General features: G+C 34.1%; 1 protein-coding gene across 11 annotated transcripts in view; it reads right to left on the reverse strand.

The window, feature by feature from the left end:
* LOC127848680 (uncharacterized) overlaps positions 1 to 23,827 on the reverse strand; it is a 70,716-nt gene that overhangs the window by 23,771 nt on the left and 23,118 nt on the right. For 8 of the 11 annotated variants that reach the window (XM_052381344.1, XM_052381312.1, XM_052381304.1 and 5 more), the window contains exons 3-8: positions 21,059 to 21,205; positions 16,220 to 16,360; positions 15,730 to 15,825; positions 13,804 to 13,868; positions 12,611 to 12,742; positions 5,979 to 6,056 (exon numbers count right to left, since the gene is read on the reverse strand). In XM_052381344.1, coding sequence (XP_052237304.1) covers positions 5,979 to 6,056; positions 12,611 to 12,742; positions 13,804 to 13,868; positions 15,730 to 15,825; positions 16,220 to 16,360; positions 21,059 to 21,205 — 659 coding nt within the window. The remainder of the gene's footprint in view (positions 1 to 5,978; positions 6,057 to 12,610; positions 12,743 to 13,803; positions 13,869 to 15,729; positions 15,826 to 16,219; positions 16,361 to 21,058; positions 21,206 to 23,827) is intronic. The other 3 variants (XM_052381331.1, XM_052381322.1, XM_052381295.1) reach the window with 1 other exon arrangement.

Consider the following 23,827-nt stretch of genomic DNA (forward strand, 5'->3'; position numbering starts at 1 on the left):
AGATTTTTTTCAGACATGCTTCCAAAGTGAACAATTAACACTGTATATGGTTCCAAATACTGGTCAGAGAACTATGGTGGCCATTAAAAGTGGTTAATCCAGATGCATGTTAACAATTGGGCAAGTACTTAAGATAGATCTGAACACTAAATAGATGTGAACACTGGGCAAGTACTGAAAATTGCTCAGAATACTAGACTAGTACTTAAGGATGGTAATACTCGACAAGTACATTTTGTACTCCATATATACACACGATTAATTGTACACATGATGGATGTGAGCACTAGAAAAGTACACCATATAATATGAGCACTAAGTCTTGAACACATGATAAATGTGAACACTAGAAAATTACTAAAGAAAGATGTGAAAAATGGAAAAATATTCAAAATTTATAAACACTGGGCAAACCCTAAGATGAAAAGTACGTATGGTGGATGTAAACAAAGAATGAATTACTTAAACATTATGTGTGAACAATATACATGCCCTTAACATTGAAAACGAAATGAAATGATGGTGGTGTATAACATTCTCATACATCTAGGGAAAAAGGGATATTCAAAGAAAATCTGGGCTTTTCTTTGAACAAAAATGGATTGCTGGTTATGTATAACACAAACATGCATATTACCTTTTGATGACTCGGATTTACTTCACTTAGATTGAACTCCAAACATGATCAGTTTTATATATCACACTTGGTGAATAAAAATAAACATAATTTGTCCAGCTTAACATATGCTTATTAAACCTAGTTGGCCATGTACAATGTGGCCATTCATTTTTATAAAAATTCAATATGATAAATTAAGGCATGAAATTCAATTGTGTTACATATACTTCTAACTGGATTACCAAAAATCCCATAGATGTTTTAACAAATGCGCATTAATGATAATACTTTTTAAATGATCTAACTACTTAATGATCTTTTGCATCAATTTTAATAATTTCTCAGAAGTTTTTCATAATATTTATGTACTTTACTAAATTATTACGTAACATGCATCAGTTTTATTGAGCCTGTTCGATTTTCTTTTACAATCAAGAAAATATTTATATAAATATGAACTAGAAACAGAATCATAACAAGAGTTCCGCGGTCGGAGATGACCGCATTGAAGCCGGATTTTTAATTTAATGACAGGAAAGTACCTTTCGTGTTTTTGTCAATGCAATACTTAAATTACTGAAATATTGTTCAAAGGTCAAAATGAAATGTAAGTACTTTTCAAGGCATGAGCAAACCTTGTGTTATGTTTTGAATGCATGCATATACATGAACAACAATAACATTTAAGGTCACAAATATGAACTTGAATTGACAATTAGGAAAGTTTGATCTCAATTTTTTTATTAGCAAATTAGTAACATATTGTTTGAAGTTTCCATCAATTTCATTATCAAATGTAAGAAAATAAACTTAGATGAAATAATACTATTTATTGTTTTGCTTTCACATACCTACACAGAAATCCAGACAGCCTTATGATCACTCCAAAAGGTTTCTATCACACCAGTTCTAGCAGAAATAAGAACTTTAACATTTTTACATTCAAGGTCACAGTGACCTTGACCTTCAAATGAATGACCTTGAAATGTCCAGTGGTTACTTACTAGTTCTGGCCAACCTTCATGTCAAGTTTCAAGACTCTAGGTCCAAGCATACCAAAGTTATAACAACTTTAACATTTTTACATTCAAGGTCACAGTGACCTTGACCTTCAAATGAATGACCTTGAAATGTCCAGTGGTTACTTACTAGTTCTGGCCAACCTTCATGTCAAGTTTCAAGACTCTAGGTCCAAGCATACCAAAGTTATAACAACTTTAACATTTTTATATTGAAGGTCACAGTGACCTTCACCTTCAAATGAATGACCTTGAAATGACCAGTGGTCATCTGTTAATCCTGGCCAACCTTCATGTCAAGTTTGAAGACTCTAGGTCCAAGCATACCAAAGTTATACCATGAAATAAGAACTTTAACATTTTTACATTCAAGGTCACAGTGACCTTGACCTTCAAATGAATGACCTTGAAATGACCAGTGGTTACTAACTAGTTATGGCCAACCTTCATGTCAAGTTTCAAGACTCTAGGTCCAAGCATACCAAAGTTATAACAACTTTAACATTTTTTATATTGAAGGTCACAGTGACCTTGACCTTCAAATGAATGACCTTGAAATGACCAGTGGTCATCTGTTAATCCTGGCCAACCTTCATGTCAAGTTTGAAGACTCTAGGTCCAAGCATACCAAAGTTATACCATGAAATAAGAACTTTAACATTTTCGAGCACGCCGCCACCCCGCCCGCCCGCCCGCCCGCCCGCCCGCCCGACAACATCAATCTATAAGCCGAGATTTTTTCGAAAAAAATCCGGCTAAAAATCATGTTAGATTATATTTATTATTTAATATGACCTTCACATGGATGACAACCTGAAGTTTGAAATCGTTTACCCAGTAAATCAAGAAACCAACCAACACACACGCACAATTTAAAAGGTGTGGTACAATTTTTCACTCAGTTGTAAACACTTTGGCCTTGTTCTGGGAAGACTGGGCTTAATGCATGTGCGTAAAATGTTATTCCAGATTAGCCTGCGCAGTCCGCACTGGCTAATCCGGGACAACACTTTCCACTTTAAAGAATCCTTTGTTTAAAGCAAGCATATTCTAAACAAATGTGGAAAGTTTCATCCCTTATTAGCCTGTGCAGTCGGGATGACACTTTATGCACATTCAATAAGCCCAGTTTTCCCAGAACAAGCTCAATAAATGCTGTGACACGAATGTCAAGGTGAAACATAAAGAATGGACATCTCACCCATCAGATGTTTTAACATGAGCTCGGAGTGGCGCCTGTGATATGAGGGAATCACGCTCGAGTTTTCCATCCTTTCTTCACTTCCTTGTTAATCTTGCTACCAATATCCCAATTTGAAGGTAAAGAGCACTTGCCCTCAATTTCATTATACATCAACAAATACCCTGTTTTCAACTGCGTCAACTTTATGGAATGTCTACCATTGTTTCTCATCGTTCATTCATCAAGGAAAATAAAATGTTTACATGTTATAATAAGCATTTTTTTTCAATCACTTGTATCTCACACTAATAACTAATTCAATTTAATTTCATATTTACTATCCGGTAATTATATATTACTATACCATCCAATATGCCACATAAATTCACTTACTTCATAATAATCATATAAAATAGTACAATTGTTTAAGTTCATGTCTAAATCAACTTTTTTCTCAACAGCTTTGGCAACTTTCATGCAGAAAAAAATAATGTGAAAAGAAAATGCTTTAACGTTACGTGCTTCTGTTCATCTTAATCCGTAAGGTAGCTTTTGCTAAAATTACATATGACAATAGCTTCACAATCAAGATGACATAAAGTGTTTGCTTTTCAATGACCCTGGTATAGAAAAATATTTATGTATGTCCAACAAGAAAACTGTAACTCTTACATTATTAATTATGTTATATGTTAACTATTAACAAATCAATGGACTTCCAATAAATGATCGTCCAAACTTCTTTCTACAGTGTTTCCACATAAAGCCCCGCCATTTATCAATTGCATGATTATAGGATTTGGGATTAAGTTTAATCTTCATTGAAAATTAGCCTTTGATTGAATTATTTACGCAGAAGATTTATTCAGACATATTAATCAAGAAAAACAAATATCCCGTTTTCTTTATGTTTCAAAGATCTACAATAAGGTTTATGTTTGCACAAGTAAACAAATAGCAGTCTGAGTATCAGGCCAAATGTAACATCCACTGATCCAATTAAGCACATTTTAAAGATTTTTTGAGATTTTTTGAGATTTTTCTACTGATAAGTAGGCGATACTAACATCTCAGATCAGATTTATGGACAATTATAGCAACACAAATATTTAGAAGAAAAATTGTTTACATTAAAAGAGAAATTATGCTAATAACAAGAGATGTGTTTGTCAGAAACACAATGCCTCCTATTATGCCGCTTTGAAGTCATATATTTGACCTTTGACCTTGAAGGATGACCTTGACCTTTCACCACTCAAAATGTGCAGCTCCATGAGATACACGTGCATACCACATATCAAGTTGCTATCTTCAATAATGCAAAAGTTATTGCAAAACTTTAACCAAGGTTAATGTTTTGGGACACACACAATGAATGAATGAATGACAGACAGACAGGTAAAAAACAATATGCCCGCGATCTTTCGATCCAGGGGCATAAAAAGTGAAATTTTATTTCAGGCTAAAATGAGATCAAATCAAGAGGGTTATTATAGGATATAGAACTGTCATGAATAGTTTCTCAATTTAGTCTTGACCTGTATAAACTCCTGTTTATTTTACCCAAATATAACTTATGACAGTTAATATATAAATTGGTTTTACAATTTATTAGAAATTTTGAAATATTGTAGAACATTATAAGACAGTAAATGGTTTTAATTTTCGAATTCACAAATGCTACCAGAAGAGATAAGGTATTTTGAAGGACATGCTAAACTAATATATTAATTTACTGGCCTGTTTTATGTCAGAGACAATGTCAAATTGACAACAAAAATTAAAACAATATGCTTTAATAACAGAAAAACTTAATTTCCAAAACATTATAGTTGTTTTTCAAACAAGATATATACAAAATAATAGTTAAAAACATTCACTGTACATTTATATGTACTTCATTTTCATCCATACTTCCCCACCCCAAATCTTGCAGAAACAAATTAAAAAAGGATAACTACATTTTTCAGAATTATTATCAGAAATTAGACTCAAACATGCAAAAAAATGCCATGCAATTATAATGAACTCATTAATTTTATGCATACAAAATTATCATGATGCAAACATAATAGTTTACCCATGCACAATAACACAACTGAAACCACTATTACATTATTTGGACTATGCTAGTCAGCAACATGCATACATAGCTATTAAACCCTAAACTTTTCTTGTATAAGCTTCTATACACATTAGACGTAATTTAGAAACCCTCGACTTCCACCAAGACCTGTGCCGTATCGTGGCGACGGTGACATTAGCAGTCCCTGAGACACCGGGTAGAGGGTCAAATCTGGCGACTCAGAGGGTTTGAGGCGCCGAGGTGTGAATGGCACAACGGGAGACTTGCTGCTGCCCCGCTGGATAGGGGACATCATGGTCGACTGGCGCGTTACGTAAGGAGTCCATGTGTCCTCCATTTCATAAGAGAACGGATTTGGAGTTTTAATTTGTATGGGCTCACCTTTCTGTGCTCGAAAGTTCTCTACAGGGAAAGGAAGTCTGCAGTTACCATGGTGACTGGCATTACAAAAACAACAGACATTACCATAGCGAGGACCACATTTATTTGCTCAAAATTTGAAATACAAGGAATAGAAATGGAATCAGAAATTCTATGGTACATTTATTGGAAGGATCAAAGTAAGGTAAAGTTATCTGTCATTAAATTGTCGAAGAATAGAATTTTTATATCTGTTATGAAACAGACACAGTTATTAGTCCAGTATCACACCACAACACACGCGCCATATGCTGTTTTAATCACATTCAGCGAAATCACCAAAAATGTTATTGTATGCAGTCTCTGTTTAAATGCCACAATTCCCCCCCAACACAAAGCTAGTAAGAGTAAAGTACAGTAAGAACACGTACACAGTCATGCAAGCGTAACCCGTCTGCTAAATACCAACTAGCATCGCCGCAATTTGTATTCACCACAAAGTGCTATAACTCTATTGTGAAAAAAAATCAAAATTGATACGTTTCTGTTAAATAGATATAAAAATTATTTTATTACTGCAAATTGCAGCCGTCATGTATGTGCAAATGTAAAAAAATACATCTGTAGAAATTGAGTTCATGACTCAGCGAAATATTTTCAAGTGATATGTAAAACTGTTCATGTTTGAGCTTTGTTAAGCCATGATCATACTGGTTGGTATTCTGAGCCTTGCTTTAATACTCTCTACAGTGCGTCGTTCCTTCGAAAGGATGATTGGTCCACCCGACCCTGTGCGAAATAAACAGAGAAACCAACATGACCCGATAATCAAGCTGCACATCATAGGACAGATGGTATAGGACTTCATTGTGGGTTTGTGAAACTGATCTCTGTAAATATTTCATTGAAGGTACAAAGTTAACCCTTTGCATGCTGGGAAAGTTGTCGTCTGCTAAAATGTTGTCTGCTGAATTTCTAAAATTAGCATTTTCTTCGATTTTCTTTCAAAGAATACTATAAGAATAGCAAACAGTTTGGATACTGATGAGACGCCATGTTCTGTGGCGTCTCATCTGGATCCAAACTGTTTGCAAAGGCCTTCAAAACTCGGTTCCAGCACTGAAAGAGTTAAAGGAATATTTTTAAATCTTGAAGCAACATTCTACTATTCATGGGAAACATGGTGCAAAAATAAAAAGCTTTTTGTAATTATACAAGGTGAAAGTAATAATTCACAGTATACCTGTTAAACATTGTTTATTTTGTTTTTTTATTGACTCTAGATAAAAGATGCATAATGATAAGATATAGCACAGAGTTCAACTGGTTCATTTATGACCAGCAGTTGAAAATAAATTGCCAAATAAGTTTTTCTGTATATTTATGAATATCTGTTACTTCCTTATTACACACTTATAAAAGACAAAATCTATTTTTTCTGTAATATTAAAAAAGGAAAAGGCCATGAATTTAATTCATTTTCTTTTTTCATGACCATACACTTTCCAAAGCCTTTTGCAGACAATGCAAATGAAATTGAAAAAAAAATAAGAATAAGATTTTTTTTTATTATCACTATCCATAAATACTTTGATATAAACTTGCATATATGCACAGCTGAACCCAGCATACCTGACTTTGCTTTAATTGGGCTTCAAACAGGCATGACATTGGGTTGGGAACATGATCGTGGCATGCTGCATTTTAATATACCAGCATGCAATACATTGAAGAAGCAAACAAACGGACCAGATGAAGCATACAATGTATGAACGCGAACTGGGATATTGTAATATTTCAATTCACACAAATTTCTTTTAGTAATAAAGTTATATTGACTTGAAATGTAAAGTATTCCTACATTTGTTTAGATATAAAAATGTTGTTATTACTAATACTACAATATTGTAAAATATTTATACGATTACTGTTTTTGTTTTCTGAAATATTATTGTCATGACTAATATTTGGAGAACAAATATTATGATATAATTCAATTCATTGACAAATGCATATACATGTATTACTGTCTTTTAAAACATAACAACTAATTGTGTGTTGTACAACAATTATCTTACGTTGGCATTCTTGTGGATTTGATTTTATTAATGTATTAAGGTATCAATGGTAAACAACTTTTTTATTCATGTGTGAGCGAAATAAATGTTTTTTTAACAAATATTTTTTTTATACAATTAAATTCCTATTAAAATGTATATATTGTAATTATATAATTGACATTAATCAGTTGGCTATATAAACATGCTTATCAGGCTCTTTTTTGTTAAGAACAAACTTAAAACTATTAATCTAGTAAATAAACTCTTCTAATTAAGGTCTTAAATGGATTAATGCAGATCAAATACATGCTCTGTGGTTAGTATATCAAATTGAAATCACGTAAAAGGTCAACTATAAACAAATTACAATGCAGCATAATGTAACAATACAAGGTTAAATGTGCCAAATACTAAATCCACAAAAGGTCTGCACTAAATGAGATTTCAAATTTATTGATTGTAAACATGCATGCATTTGACACAGCCAATAATTCTTGTATTTCAGATAAAAGTTCTTCTACTGTTTACAAAATTAATGTGGACATAAGCCCCTTTCTCATTGTCCTTGTTTTTGCAATCGCTTTTTCTTGTTTAACTCGACTTAAACTATCTTGTGATAAACGTGAATGTGAAGATTTTAGAAAATTGTGCATTTCAGAATAGATGTTCACATTTTAACCCATTTGACTTCTCCTTTTGAGAACCATTATCTCAATTTTGTTTTCTGTAATAAATTGTTACTTTATGAATTAATTTCAAGAAACTGAGGCCTGTTTCAGGTTAAGGGCTAAAAAAATGAGGGTCGTAGGTCTGGATTTTTTTTTTTTCTTTTACTGTTTGATCGGATATAAACTGGTGGCAACGGTGTGAATCAGATATGCGTAAATAACCCCATGTCACTATCAATCGACAATTTCAGGGGTTTATTGCAGTTTTATGGCTTTGTTTTACCTACATGTACGACATTAATTGGTCCCAACAGTGTACTTTTCCGCGATAAAACCATGGCAAGTTACGTAAGAGACTGATAATAGTCAACGGGTGTTATCCTCTTGGAAATTGTGCTTTCAATGCATTATATTATCAAAACATATTTTTTAACACGTAAAGCGTTTTAACAAATCAATATTTAATTCATAACAAATATAACACAAATATAAATGTTCCGTTAAATTTCCAAATGAGAATAATAATTTGTGATCCGAAACACACTTCCGATTTTTTAATGTATAAAACACGACGTTTACAAATGCTTCCAATAAAGTCATCATGTATATTTCTTGACAAAAGAGCGCGAAAATTATGCGGCAATGTACAAGGTCAAGGAAAGCGTGCGTGTATTGATTTTTTATACAAACTTTGTAGCGCAGAGAACATTGAAATCTGTTGATTTCGGTTAAAAGTTTCTTTGGTATTTTCAACAAAATTATATTGTGAATAATTTGATATTTCCTCTGAATTAATTTCAAATCAAACACGCCGTATCTTTTTCCTTGCGGCCTTTTAGTTTAGTTATTATTGAAACAGTAATCGTACTGTATACTGATTCAAGAGAACATCTGGACGGAACTGGATTAAGTGCTGGGCGTTATGACAACACGCATAGCACGTCTACTGACCTATTGTGTAGACTGCTGTTTGAGGTGTTAAGACAAAAGAGATTAACATGTGTGAAATGAATGCAACTCTGCCGATTTGGTCCATTATTACCCGTAATACATTGTTTTGAATGTAATTATTTTAATCAATACATTTGCGATCTAAATCGGGGCCGAATAGTTTAAAACGTGATTTAAAAAACTGGTAAACTGACACGGTCGGGTAACCTGAAACAAACATGTTTTTTTTTTCGGCCGGACCATAAATTGTGTTTATATTTATATGCATGTTTAATTGCTAGAGATTGGGATTCTAAATTATTGCTCTTTTACTTTCACAACCCTGAAAGCATGACTCTAAATGGATTACTGAAATCTATCATAATCAGATTGGCTCAGGCAAGCTTTTCACCTGGAGAACACACCTGTTTTTTGTGTGAACATAATGGACCATCAGATGAATTGTGTCAATTTGGCATATAACTCAAGCCACTGATATTTTTAGAATGAGTCGCTGTATGGGAAAACAAGGCTTAATCCATGTGCATGAAGTATTATCCCAGATTAGCCTGCACAGCCGCACATGCAAATCAGGGACGAAGATTTCAGCTTTAATGGTAGTTTTTGTTGAGAGGAAGCGTCTTTTTAGCAAGAATCTTCTCTCAGCAGAAAGTGTCATCTCTGATAAGCCCGTGCAGATCGCACTAGCTAATCTGGTACGACACTTTACCAACATGGATAAAGCCCTGTTTTCCAGACACTTTACGCACATGCATTACACCCCCTTTTCACAGAGCACGGCTCATAATCAATGTGAGTGTGTTTGAATTAAGGCCTTACAACTATGGACATTAATGCAAAATTGTATTTGTTACGGATCATTTCTCTCTGGATTTGCACAGTACATAATGACCTGGCATAATTTATACAATTTTAATGTTAGTTCATAATGTTCTTACACAAAAGCACATCAAATGACAATTTCAGAGAGTTGCACAAGCCATTGCTGCATGTGGTCTGCAGCAATCAGACGACAAGCACAACGTTTGTCTGATTGTCAACAAGCTTAAAACATCAGCAGAAAAAAACAGCAAAGGGAATCTTTCTATTCAGTCAGAATTAAGGCAAACAATCATGCCATGTGCACTGAAAATGCTAATATAATAAGTTGTTTATATTGCCTGATGAAGAAAAAGCCACCCAGTGGGAACCAAATGAAGCAAATGTTGGACTCTAAACTTTGAAGCATGATGATTCCAGCAAGATCCTAACAAAGCTGGAAACCAGAAATCTCAATTCTTCTTGGTTCCCATATTTAATAGGGAACAAATTTTGCTGGATACCAGCACATCAACAACAAAAAATTGTCTTGCAAAATGGCTGTGAAAGACGATATTACAAGTTGGTGGGAAAAAACTAATGTTATAGGAATAGGTTCATGGGAGTTCCAATATGTCTGCTCATAGCAGCAACAACAGTTATGAGGTTTCACACTAAGATCACAAATTACTGGGTATCAACTTTATTCTAGTCAGTGGGTATCATACATACACATACGAAAGGATATAACACAGAGATAATTGTGTGTCAAAAAATGATTGCTCAACTAACACATTAGCACAATAAAAAAAAAACTAGTTCTTCTATACTTAAATACATAATTATGCACCAGCACTTTGTTGAATATTATGGTCAAATAAAATGGGCGAAATCAAATGTTTTAAACAAATCTACAGTTGGTTGCTTCTGAAAGATTCTCTTTTATTAATCATTGTTTACCAACCAAAAAAACAATATTTTTGTGCTCTAAAGAGTAGGAATTTAACAATATACCCTCATGACCTAATATCCACTCCTCAGAAGATCGTTTATTGACCAATAAACAATGATACTGAAATCAATATTTCAAATCTAACATGATCTGACTTGAAATGAAAACGTTATGCTGCTATAAGGTGTGGGCCTTCTTTTTTGTAGAGTATTGGGTAGTTTAATAACATTACATTTTCACTGATAAAAAAAGTGTCGACTATTTTATAAAATATATAATCTGCTATTATAAAGTTGAGAACAGCCTTAAATCGATGAAATGAACATAAAGCTTTGAATCTATTGTCGTAAATGACAAGCCTGACTTTTTCATATGATTGTTCTTAGTTTCAAACGGCACTGGAAAAAGTATTTGATGGGATTTGTGTGAGATCTTAGAATGCAAGCACTGTAAAGGCATTAAGCATGCTTCAGCCCAATCCCAGGTGCATTTGCTGTAGGGGAGGTAATTAATGATGATCATATTGGAGCAGTTTGCCTTGAGTTGTCTCCCTACAAACTTACATCACCCAACAGCATTTGCAGCCTCAGAATGGTATGTCGAATACAACACAATTATTACAAGCACTTTCAAACAATAAACTTTGCCACTTAAATTTAAAACTATTTCTATGCATAGCTGATTAAAAAAATTATGATTTTGATTTCATATATGCATATCTCATTTAAATCTTTATGATTTTATGAATACATGTATAAATGTGGAACTTTTGTCAATGAACTCTTTAATTTGAAAATCCGGGCATTTTGAACCATTGATATACTGCAGCAGCAGTTGAACATGCAAGACATTATCAAAACATTTATTATTGATTACAATAAATACTAAACTGAATTACAACTTTTTCATAACATGTGAAAATGACTTTTTAAGTATTCCTGTGTGGTTTTATTTTTTTTAATTATGCTGATTTGTGTTTTTTTTCCAAAACTATTACACATGTGAAATGACGGAAATATAACCACCATAAAGTAATATTCATCAATAAGAAGTTTTGCAAATTGTTATTGGTTAAACTAGAGTATTTGATACAAGCATTCATATTAAACTTACTTCACAGATTACTAATACTGTTCAAAATTAGTTTACTGCTCGTAAACAATTAACATCTTACACTGATTACAAATAATATTTAGTAGTTTCCCCAAAACATGAGATACAGAAGCCATTTAATACAAGTATTTAAAACATTGAAGTTGTAGTAAAAAAGCAACAGACAGAATTTTAATAGGCTTTCCAGAGTACATTAAAGGGGTCTTTTCACAGATTTTGGCATGTATTGAAGCTTGACATTAAATGCTTTATATTGAGAAATGTAAACATTGGACCAACAAATCTCCCGTAAAAAAACCCCAAGAATACAATATAAATAAAAGTAACCCTAAACTGGGCTTGAACCACTGACCCCTGAAGTCCTGAAGTAAAAGGTCTCCTGCTAAGACCACTCGACCATCCGTGCTCATGCTATGAGCGGATGTATTTTTTACTTATATAAGCAGTCCTCGTAGTTTCCCAAAATATAACTGCAACAACAGAACTTTCCAAATTATTCAATCGTTTCGCGTTGCAACGCGTTATAATTTTCAGGCTTTAAAATCGTCAAAAGATGCATATAATGGATATTTTAGAGCATGGTAAATGTTCAGTATCACTATTTCCTAACAAATATCATAACTTAAATGAAAATTTGCGAATCTGAAACAACTTTTTTTAAATTTTGTCAATTTACCAAAACATGAAAAGGCCCTTTTAAGGCCACACTCAAAGATGATATACAGACGGTTAGTCAAGGTGCATCAACTGCAATATATGTGTTACAAGCTCCATACAAGAGGTTATAAGAAGAGTATGTACCTAGCAAGTACCCTTTGTTATTTATCTTGGGTAACGCGCCACCTTGTTCTAAGGGGTATTGGCGCTGTTTCGGATGAACTCTCCCTGTTTCCGGGTTGAACGAATATTTGTCAGGTGAGAACGCACTACTCACTGCAAAATCAAAGTGTTACACAAGCAGATGCTCCCGCTGTGAAGTGAAGACCTGTGCTGTGTTCAGTATAACCAAGTAAACCCGCCCACACACCACAGAACATTTAACATGCAGTCAACATCAAACAAATTATTTCAATAAGCATTGTGCTTGAATAGGTTACATTCCAGATGGATGCCAAATGTTTCTAGCAAGCAAATTAAAATAATAAACATTCAGGTGAAATGTTGCATATACAAATAAATGTCATAACATACCATTAACCATTGAAAATTAAAAGAATCTAATGTGCGATTGGTACATACAAAAATGACAACAAATCACAATACAAAGCACATATAAACATAAATAAATGAACCAAACGCCAAAAAACAATTGTATTACATATTACAAACAGCAATCATTTCTCAATTTGTATTTGTGAGATAACCAATTCAAATCATTTGGCATACAAGGTTCAAAACCTTGGCATCAGTAGATGTGGGGGGGGGCATAAACATCCATGAAGATCCACCATAAAGCCAAATTTTATGAATCCACTAAATTTTGTTAACAAAATAAAAATAACTCCACAGTATATTAAGTAATAATTGACGATGTCTATTAACCCTTTACCACTTAGATAAGTATTTTCACGCACGTGTAGTCCCTTAGAAAGTTACATTTAATAAAAGACATTTCTTACTAGATTCAAGTCGTTAAGGCTTCATCTCAAAACTTTAGATACTGATGAGCAGAAAACAGCATAAAACCTGAACAGACTGCGAGTTACTCCCACGCTGTTCTGGTTTTATGATGTTTGCAAAAGCCTTTTTCACTTTGCTTCTTATGCAGGGGTAAGGGTTTATAGCATCTTCTTACCCATATAATTAATAAAACTAGTAATTTTCCTTTACATTAAATTAACAATTAGAAGTACCACATGCACATATTTCATTGCATGTGTTTTCTATCTTCAGCCTCTAAATGCTATAACAAGCCAATACCAAACAATGCAAATAATAGCAATTCAGAAATTACAAAATAGACCACAATAACTAGACGCTACTTCAACACTTACGTTCATAATCGTCATAATCTACGTCAGCAGGAAGGAACTTCCTGGGCTTCACAGAGTTGTGGTTCCTGCAAACAGTGCTATATTATCAAGAGGACATAAACAAAAACATGCCACAAAACTAGGTTTAAAATGCATTGCTTAATTATCAAGATTAATTTAATTTGCAGTCAAAAGGAAATACAACAAATAGTCAAGAGAGAAAGGCGTTGACTGTTAGATCTAATCTTTTTTAGTATTGCATCATTCAGATTTTTAAGCATTTTATACGGCATTTTGTTTTATAACCACAAATTTTTTGCATGCTTTTTAAAAATTTATAACTGTAAATAAATACAACAAACAAAAAAATGTAACTTATGCATAGTGTATTTCTTTTGTAAATTATCCAAAACAAGAGTGCCAAACTGTCACAAGATACGCCCGTTTTAAGGCTTTGGACAACTTGATAACTTTACCATGACCCATATTTGAACTTGACCTACATATCATCTAGACACATCTTCTGACCAAAGTTGATGAAGATCTGATGAAAACTACTTCAATTAGAGAGTGGACACCATGCTAAATGCTTGAAATGCACTAAGTGACCTTGTGACCTAGTTTTAACCTGGCATGACCCATATTTGAACTTGACCTACATGTAGATATTGTCTAGACACAACTTTTGACCAAATTTGTTGAAGATCGGATGAAAACTACTTCAATTAGAGAGCGGACACCATGCTAAATGCTTGAAATGGTTTAAGTGACCCTGTGACTCGGCATGACCCATATTCTTACTTGACCTAAATATTGTCTAGATACAACTTCTGACCAAGTTTGGTGAAGATCAGATGAAAACTACTTCAATTAGAGAGCGGACACCATGCTAAATGCTTGAAATGCACTAAGTGACCCTGTGACCTAGTTTTTGACCCGGCATGACCCATATTCGAATTTGACCTAAATATTGTCTAGATACAACTTCTGACCAAGTTTGGTGAAGATCGGATGAAAACTACTTCAATTAGAAAGCGGACACCATGCTAAATGCTTAAAATGCACTAAGTGACCCTGTGACCTAGTTTTTGACCCGGCATGACCCATAGTCGAACTTGACCTAGATATTTTCTAGATACAACTTCTGACCAAGTTTGGTGAAGATCGGATAAAAATTATTTGAATTAGAGAGCTGAAACTGCTGTGGACGCCGCCCACCCGCCGCCAAGGTGAAACTATAATACATCCCGTTTTTTTTAAACGGGCGTATAATTATCATTGATAAAATAAAAAAGGAAGATTGAACAATACAATCATAAAATTGCACCTTTTGTTGTACTGATTTTTGGTTAAATAAGATTTTCTTAAGGGTTAGGGTCCAGCAAAGCATTTTTTGTATCCCATCATTTCATTATCTACTGATTTGTTGGATTGCAGTTCACCAGTATTAAACTGTGCTATTCCAAGCTAGGTGTCAATGTAAGTACACACAAACTAAAAACATGCAGCTCAATAATTCTATTCAATATTATACATTGGAAACTGTTTTTCCATTTTTAAAATTAATGTGACCTTGACCTAACTGGCAATAAATGCAATTCCTACCTGGATTTGGTCTTTCTACTTTAACATTTAAATATTGCTAAAATTATTTAAAATTAATCCCTCAAACATTAAATCTGGCATAGAATATTTAATATGAAATGTACACTTGTGTAAAACTTAAATAAAGATTTCTCTTAAGAACTTTGTGAATATCAGCACTGATCCACGATAATGTATCATGATACATTTTTTAAAGAAAATCATTCAAGGCCACGGTCGCTCATTCTTGCAAGTTGAATCTGCCATATTGGGTACTGTATCATATCATTATCATGTCACATTTTTTATATGTAATAATGTTAATAAACTGAATCATTCAGGGTGAAGGTGGAAGTCACTCACTCTGGCAAGGTGAACCCACGCCCGTGGAACAGGTCTTTGGCATGCTGTGGCAAGATCAGGGACTTTAACTTCTGAATTTCACGCTGAATTTCAAACCTGAACAAAACAGAAATAATCCATGAGTGTGATAAATATCAAAGATAAATATAGCACGTATGTTTAATTATCTCAAAGGTAAGATAAGGATCAGATAATTATAAGCTGCTTCTTAACACTGACAAAAATAATCCTGTGCAAACATTGTGCTTGATAATTAATTTTATAAACCTTTAGGACTATGTAATAAATGAACACCTATCCAGTACTTTAAATATTCATTTAATTACAATGTCAGGTCAATACTGTTTAAAAGAAATGTTCCAATTAATTATCCTTAATTAATCTGTGCAGACTGCGCCGGTTAATCTGGGATGACACTATAAGCACACGCATTAAGCCCTTTTTTTCCAGAGCCAAGCTCAAATATAGTAACTGAGTCATCATCCCCCACCTCTCTGCGAACTCCATTTTCTTGCCGCCCATGAGGAGGTCGAGCTGTGCGCGGTGTGGCAGGACCTCCCTGCGTCTTTTGATGCCCCGCAGTCGCTCCATGTACTCCAACTCGGCCTGTAGCCTCTCACGTTGACTCATACTGAGGATGGAGGCAGAATTACAGGATGTAGAAACTTTATTTTTATCAAGCAATTAACTCTTTTAGTGCTGGGACCGAATTTTGAAGGCCTTTGCAAACAGTTTGGATCCAGATGAGATGCCACAGAACGTGGCGTCTCATCAGGATCCAAACTGTTTGCTATTCTTATAGTTTTCTTTGAAAAAATTTGAAGAAAATGCTAATTTTAGAAATTAAGCACACAACATTTTAGCATACGACAAATTTCCCAGCATGCAAAGGGTTAAAAACAAGGGCTGTTTGTAAAACATGCATGCCCCCCTATATGGGCTATAAGTTGTAGTAGCAGCCATTGTGTGAATACGTTTTTTGTCACTGTGAATGGTGGTGGTGATGGTGGTGGTGGTGGTGGTGGTGGTGGTTGGTGGGTGGGTGGGTCTGGTGGGGTGGGGTGGGGTGGGTGGGTGGGTGGTGGTGGTGGTGTAGTAATAGTAGTAGTAGTAGTAGTAGTATAAGTAGTAGTAGTAGTAGTAGTAGTAGTAGTAGTAGTAGTAGTAGTAGTAGTAGTAGTAGTAGTAGTAGTAAGTAGTAGTAGTAGTAGTAGTAGTAGTAGTAGTAGTAGTAGTAGTAGTAGTAGTAGTAGTAGTAGTAGTAGAGTAGTAGTAGGAGTAGTAGTAGTTAGTAGTAGTAGTAGTAGTAGTAGTAGTAGAAGTAGTAGTTGTAGTAGTAGTAGTAGTAGTAGTAGTAGTAGTGTAGTAGTAGTAGTAGTAGTAGTAGTAGTAGTAAGTAGTAGTAGTAGTAGTAGTAGAAGTAGAAGTAGCAGTAGTAGTAGTAGTAGAAGCAGCAGCAGTAGCAGCAGCTGCAGCAGCAGCAGCAGCAGCAGCAGCAGCAGCAGTAGTAGTAGTAGTAGTAGTAGTAGTAGTAGTATGCATTACAAAAATGCAGTTAGCCTTACATTTGGTAAAATTTAAATATATTACAAGGGAGGCAAATGCGGTAACAATAAATTTAAACTTATGGCATTTGTTTCCCCTGTATATAAGAGTGTATTACCTCCCCTGTCCTGCTTATATTTATATTAATCAACAAAATTTTACATTAACACAATATTGAATATACAAAATATACAAAAAATCTCATATTCTGGTAATATTTTTACTTATCCACTGTATTTTACTAAAAGGATGATGTTTCATTGGACTGATAATTATAGATTTAGGATTACAGACCAGTTGCTTCAGTAATATTGTTCAGAGTGTGCCCTGTTGGCCGCGTATGCATTCTTGAGTTATCATTAAAAAACCATTTTACTATTTCGAGTCACCGTGACCTTGACCTTTGACCTAGTGACCTCAAAATCAATAGGGGTCATCTGCGAGTCATGATCAATGTACCTATGAAGTTTCATGATCCTAGGCCCAAGCGTTCTTGAGTTATCGTATGACAACCACCTGGTGGACGGACCGACCGACCAACCGACCGACATGAGCAAAGCAATATACCCCCTCTTCTTTGAAGGGGGGCATAAAAAATAGAGTGAAAATCAATGAGAGGGATATGATGCAAATATAGGGAGAATAACCATTTAAAAAGTAAGAGGGACATGATGGCCCTGAAGAGCTCACCTCATGGTACAACAATTGGGGACAATTTGACCTTGGGACCTACTGTAAAACCATTAAATTTCGTGTGGTACGAATTTTCGTGGATTTCGTTGGCCCGGTGAACCACGAATTCAAGTACCAACGATTATTTATACATTTTTAATCTGAAATCGGTCATTTCCGACATTTTTTGTTGTTGTCGGTTATCCCAGATATTTGTTTTTTGTCATAGTTACTTCACTTCAATAGGTCAATTAAAATACATCTTGACTAATTAAAATATCTCGAATTGAAAATTGTTGTTGTTATTTTCCACCCATTTGACGCAAATTATATATGTTTGAACTAAGATGTTTATGATTACTTAGTATGATAAGAACTACGATGTTAATGAATACTTAGTATGAATATCAAGTAGTGTGTTTATATGAATGATTAAATATCAAATTAACAGTTTGCAGATTTATCACATATGTCAATTAGTGTCAATTAAAGTTAAAAGAGACATAACGGTTTTCACACGTGTATTGTGGGGATCTTATTACTCAATTATTACTACTAACTAGGGGACCGATTGCACTGAGAATTGAAAATATTGTCAAAACAACATTGATGGCAATTAGTGAGCGGGGACCCACAAGTGTGCCGCTTTATCGCTCTTATCGACACTTTCATGCTTCAGTGCACATTAACCTCCAGTCTTACTGTCAACACAGATTACCAAATTATGCTTCGTTGTAACTCTGGTTGTTTGAATAAAAGTTTAATTATTTTGACAGTCAGTCTTCCTGGAAAATTTGAAATTCACGAAATTACGTATCAACAAATTAGTTGTTTTTTTATTTGAAATCCACGAAATTGCGTGTCAACGAATTAGTTGTTTTTTATTAAACCACGAAATTTCATACCGACGAATTTCTATACGTTTACAGTTACATTTCTACCTCACTAGACCCAGATTAAAACTTTCCGTAGATATTTTCATAATAACATTAGATTTAGCCCAATTTTCATCAAAATTGGGGCAAAAGTTTGGCTTCAAGAGTGTTATCAAAATATTTGTTTTAATGCAGAAATCAGGAATCATTACATGCGAGGAACGATGCCGGAAATTAGCAGACCACAACATGTTGCGGTTTGAGTGAGTCATATGCAAGCTTACAAGTTATAACAGTGGATGGACTATTTTTCAATGTTGCTGAATATGTCTTTCTCGATCTATCCAGAAATGAATAGTATGGTAATGTGTGCTGTTGTGAGCTTGAACAAAACATTCCTTAACATATTAACTTAATAAACTAAAAGCAAGATCAAACAAGCGAATTCGTTGCGTAGGGTAATTGTTTTTATGAATTGCATTTCTCCTCATTTATATCAATGCTCCCATGAAGTTTCATGTTGAAATCTTGTATGGTACCTAAGGCATAGCCCTGAAAAGTTACATCACACAAAAAAAACAAAGGGAAATAACAATAATTTAAGAAAGTGTAGGATTATGGTTCTTATGCAAGGCAATTCTTTTTATTGATCATTCCGTACACACCCATAAAGTTACATGTTGAAATCTTGTATGGTACCTGATATATAGCCCTGAAAAATTACATCATAAAAACAACAATTGGCAATAACTCTTATAAAAGAAAGTGTAGGGTTAGGGTTCTTATGCATGGCACTTCTCCATATTATTATCTCTACACACATGAAGTTATATGTTGATATCTTAAATAATTTCTGAGATATAGCCCTGCAAAGTTTGTGACAGACAGACAGACAGACAGACAGACAGACAGACAGACAGACTGATGGACGGACTGACAACTCCAATTCTATGTCCCTCCGCCTTTGGCAGGGGAAAATAAGCAGCACATGCATATGAATAGTCCATGGCTCATATTTCATGTGCACTTAATAGGAAAATGTCCAACACAGTAAAACTGCACTAATTATTTTTAATTTGCATCATTGCTGACTTATTGCTGAATGTAAGCCAGTCTGGCTGATCAGACAAAATGGTTAACATTTATACCTGTTTAAGGAATGTTTGACAACATTCATTATGATTTTTTTTTGACAATAGAGAAATAAGCATTTTTAATTTTTAAAAACACAATATTGTATCTAGCAAAAATGTGTCCTTTTTTACCTATATGCCAATTAGGGTCCGTTGAATAGGATAGAGGCAAATACATGTAAATGGCCAAGTCATGATTTTCTTATATGGACAGTGTGTGCTTAATTAAAACCCTGTGTGCTAAATATTCAAAAAAGCTGTTACCCTCTGGGTTACACACAGCTAAGTTGCAGTGTGCAATATGACTTTATTGTTTTCTTAATTGTTTAAAAATGGAAAATTATTTACGATTATTATTTTAAATTATTTTTCTTAATCTAACATTCTTTTATGAAACAAATTTCAAACTGTAAATAATTTTTCTGGATTTTTTATAACGCTCACACTTACGCTACAGGTCATATTTTGCAAATCAGTATGTGCTTAGAAGCCTTAGGTAGGGTATGGAAAGACAACCACTGCCTGTTGTAGCAGACTACAAATGCCATTCTTCTAGGGGAGTTGACGTTCTTGCCTCAACATACATGTGAATGTGATGAACCACAGTGTAAGAGAGTGGACAAATGCTATGAACGTCTGCTAGGAAAGGTAACCAGCACATTTGCCTATTTATAGTTAACCACTGGTACACTGCAGAGGGTTTATATGACTAATAGTGTTTAACAGCTTGTAAGAGGAGATTGGCAAGTCTGGTGTTTATCATTGAAATCTATACATATTGGCTGCTTTCAGGGAAAATGGGGCTTAATGCATGTCAAATAAGATTAGCCTGTGCATACTGATTAGCCTGTGCAATGCGCACAAGCTAATCAAGGACTACATTTTACAATAGCGAACACCTACAGTGCCTTCAGCACTTTGATTAATTACTTGTGAGCAATACTCATTTGTCTTTGTGTGACATAGCTGTTCAAATTGATGACTGCAGTATATACTAGTTGATAAACAGGATGAACATGTTTGGTACAATAAAAGAAAGAGAAAACCCAATTGTGGCCCTATGACATGACTAGCAAAGCAGCCCCAAATTGTATATAGACCTACCCATCAAAGGCTTTTGAAAAGTCAAGCTGGTATCTGTCTGTGTGAAGCATGACCCCACGTTTGGGAATTTCTTTCAAGAAATCAAACGTTCCGAAGGAATCAAAGTGTCGCCTTGCAACGGGAACCTTTTTCATGGTGGTAGAGGACCTGTAATAAAAGTAAATCTGAAGATAGTGTACATGCTAATTAATGAAGTAAACAATGAAATATTTTAAACAATCTCCTAGGAAGAGAATGGAAACAAACTCGTACATAGTAGGATGAGGCCAGTGAGGGTTCTGCATCATGATCTTTTGTGGTTTGTCCCTTTGACCTTTATGTCTGTTTGACGGCGAACAATGTTGAACATCTTCAGTAACGTACATTTTGGAAGTATCGATTGAAAAAAAAGAGTCTGTAATATTCTATTTAATTTGATTTGCATGTTATAACAGAAAGCAGTAAATTGTAACATTAAGTCTTAATCAGCAACAGGCTTCACTTAATGCCAGTTATAACCAAATATCTAATAATGTATAAAAAAAATTGTAAAAGTTAGTAAAAGACTAACGGTTCTAGCTTAATAGGTACCTTTTACAACTGAAAGAGTCATGAGTCCAATGGCTACACAAAACACAACCTAATTCAAGCAAACTTCAATGTGACACTTCCACACTTTATATACTGGTTGGATCTATGAGTTTGCGTAAAGTGTTGAAATTAAAATGACCTTTTCCAGAGCCACTCAAATTGTTAATGTAAAAATTCTGAGGTTCAACTTGATAAAATATACTACATAACTAATGAACAGAACTATATCATGCAGTTGAATATCTTATCACTAATAACCACTTTAATTGCTACTGTTTTGTGGAAATGAACTCCTGATATGCTGGAGCATATAGTGTTTATGAAAATGTGTCAACAAACATCCATGTATTCCAAGTAACAAGCTGCTTCTTTGGGTGACAGCATATTTTAGTTGTTGTTCAAAAGGCCAATTGATTGCTGTTGCAGATCATAATTTAAGGATTGAGTTTACTAATAAACAGTTGTCGTTTCAGTGGAAAATAATAGCACATGGTTGAGTAATTCAATAAAAGTCCTTGAACAAACAACTTTGGAGACACAGAAAGATAGAGCATAATACGTGATCTGTGAAAAAGGGGTTTATTGCATGTACGTAAAGTGTCGTCCCATATTAGCCTGTGCAGTCCGCACAAGCTTATCAGGGACAACACTTTCTGCCTAAACTTTAATATATCACAAAAGCGACAAGTGTTGTCCCTGATTAGCCAGACTGTACAGGGACGACACTTTACGCACATGCATTAAACCCCACAGAGCACGGCTCATATGTATTAACAACACATTCAGTTGAATGAGGGCTGGAAATTTCTACTTACAGAATGAGTTTTAAAGATTTGAATTCAATAAGTTTGTACAAAACATAACAACACAGCCAACACAATGAACACAATATAAAAAAAGAACACCACATTTACACACTGATTTAATCAAAGGCTTACTTCAAACCAAAGTCAAACATGGCCGCAAAAACATGTCTGCCCTAAATATGAATGTATTTATTTATTATGATTTATGAAAATGAATTTAATCATTAATCACATTTTGGATCATCATTATGCTCATTGAATAATAAGCGCAGTAATCTGCATCAATATAATTCGGAGTTGTGACGTTACTGTAAAAGCAACGCTAAACAACGTCAAAATTGTAAAACAGTGAGCGTCCTTGTCTAGAGCTGGAGATTAAGTCTTTTCAACAAATGCGAGCATTAAGGATATTTTAAAAGATGACTCTCTGCACTTTATGTTGATGTTAGGTTGGAAATAATTTGAATAAAGACATATAACGCCCCTTAACGTCCCTTGTCCTTTATTCTTGTCATATTTAAGCTTCTAAGATATGATCAAATGACATCATCATTCTTTGTACTTGTTAACACTTTGATTTCAATATATGATGTCTAAACTGTATAAGTCATTGCATGTGAACATGAGCAATCAGATATCAACACATTTGAAGTTTTATAACAAATAACTACAAGTATTATACAACAAAACATTATTTAAAACACAGCTCAGTTTAAATAGATACATTTTATTGACTTTCCTCTTATCTTATATGTATTTAATTGTCAAAAAGTAACTTTCTGACATGGTCCATAAAAAAATCATATAGTTATAATAATATAATATACATAAGAATGCAGACATATTGATGATATTAAACACCAATTGTTCTAATATGTCAATTCATTCATTTGTAAAATTTGTAAAGTAATACTCCAGTGTGGGCTATTCTATTGGTTTTATATCCTACAAGGGTACATGTAGCGCTATTGTCAGAAGTTAAGATCTTAGCGACTCATCATTAAATGAATGTCAATTAAGGTCACCAAGACAGATCTCCTACTTGATTGCTTATATAGATTTTAGCTCATATAAAGAATACTCTGTCACAAAGATATGCATTTTCTATCCAGAAAGGCAATTAAGAATAACATTTTTACAATAAATGTGTAATGGTTGTGTTCACTGGTGTATAAGCAAAGCTTAGTTTGTATACGATGTGACTGTGTGTAAAGTCAAACCTTAGTTTGTCCATGTGTGTATTTGTAACACTTATTTTGTCCACAGGTGTATAAGCAAACCTAAGTTAGCCCACAAGTGTATAAGCAATGCTTAGTTTGTCCATGTGTGTTTATAAAGCAAACTTTATTGTATTCATGTGTGCAGAACCAAACTTCAATTTGTTCATGTGTGT

The sequence above is a fragment of the Dreissena polymorpha genome, chromosome 1 (assembly GCF_020536995.1).
Source record: "Dreissena polymorpha isolate Duluth1 chromosome 1, UMN_Dpol_1.0, whole genome shotgun sequence".
In the NCBI taxonomy this organism is placed as follows: domain Eukaryota; kingdom Metazoa; phylum Mollusca; class Bivalvia; order Myida; family Dreissenidae; genus Dreissena; species Dreissena polymorpha.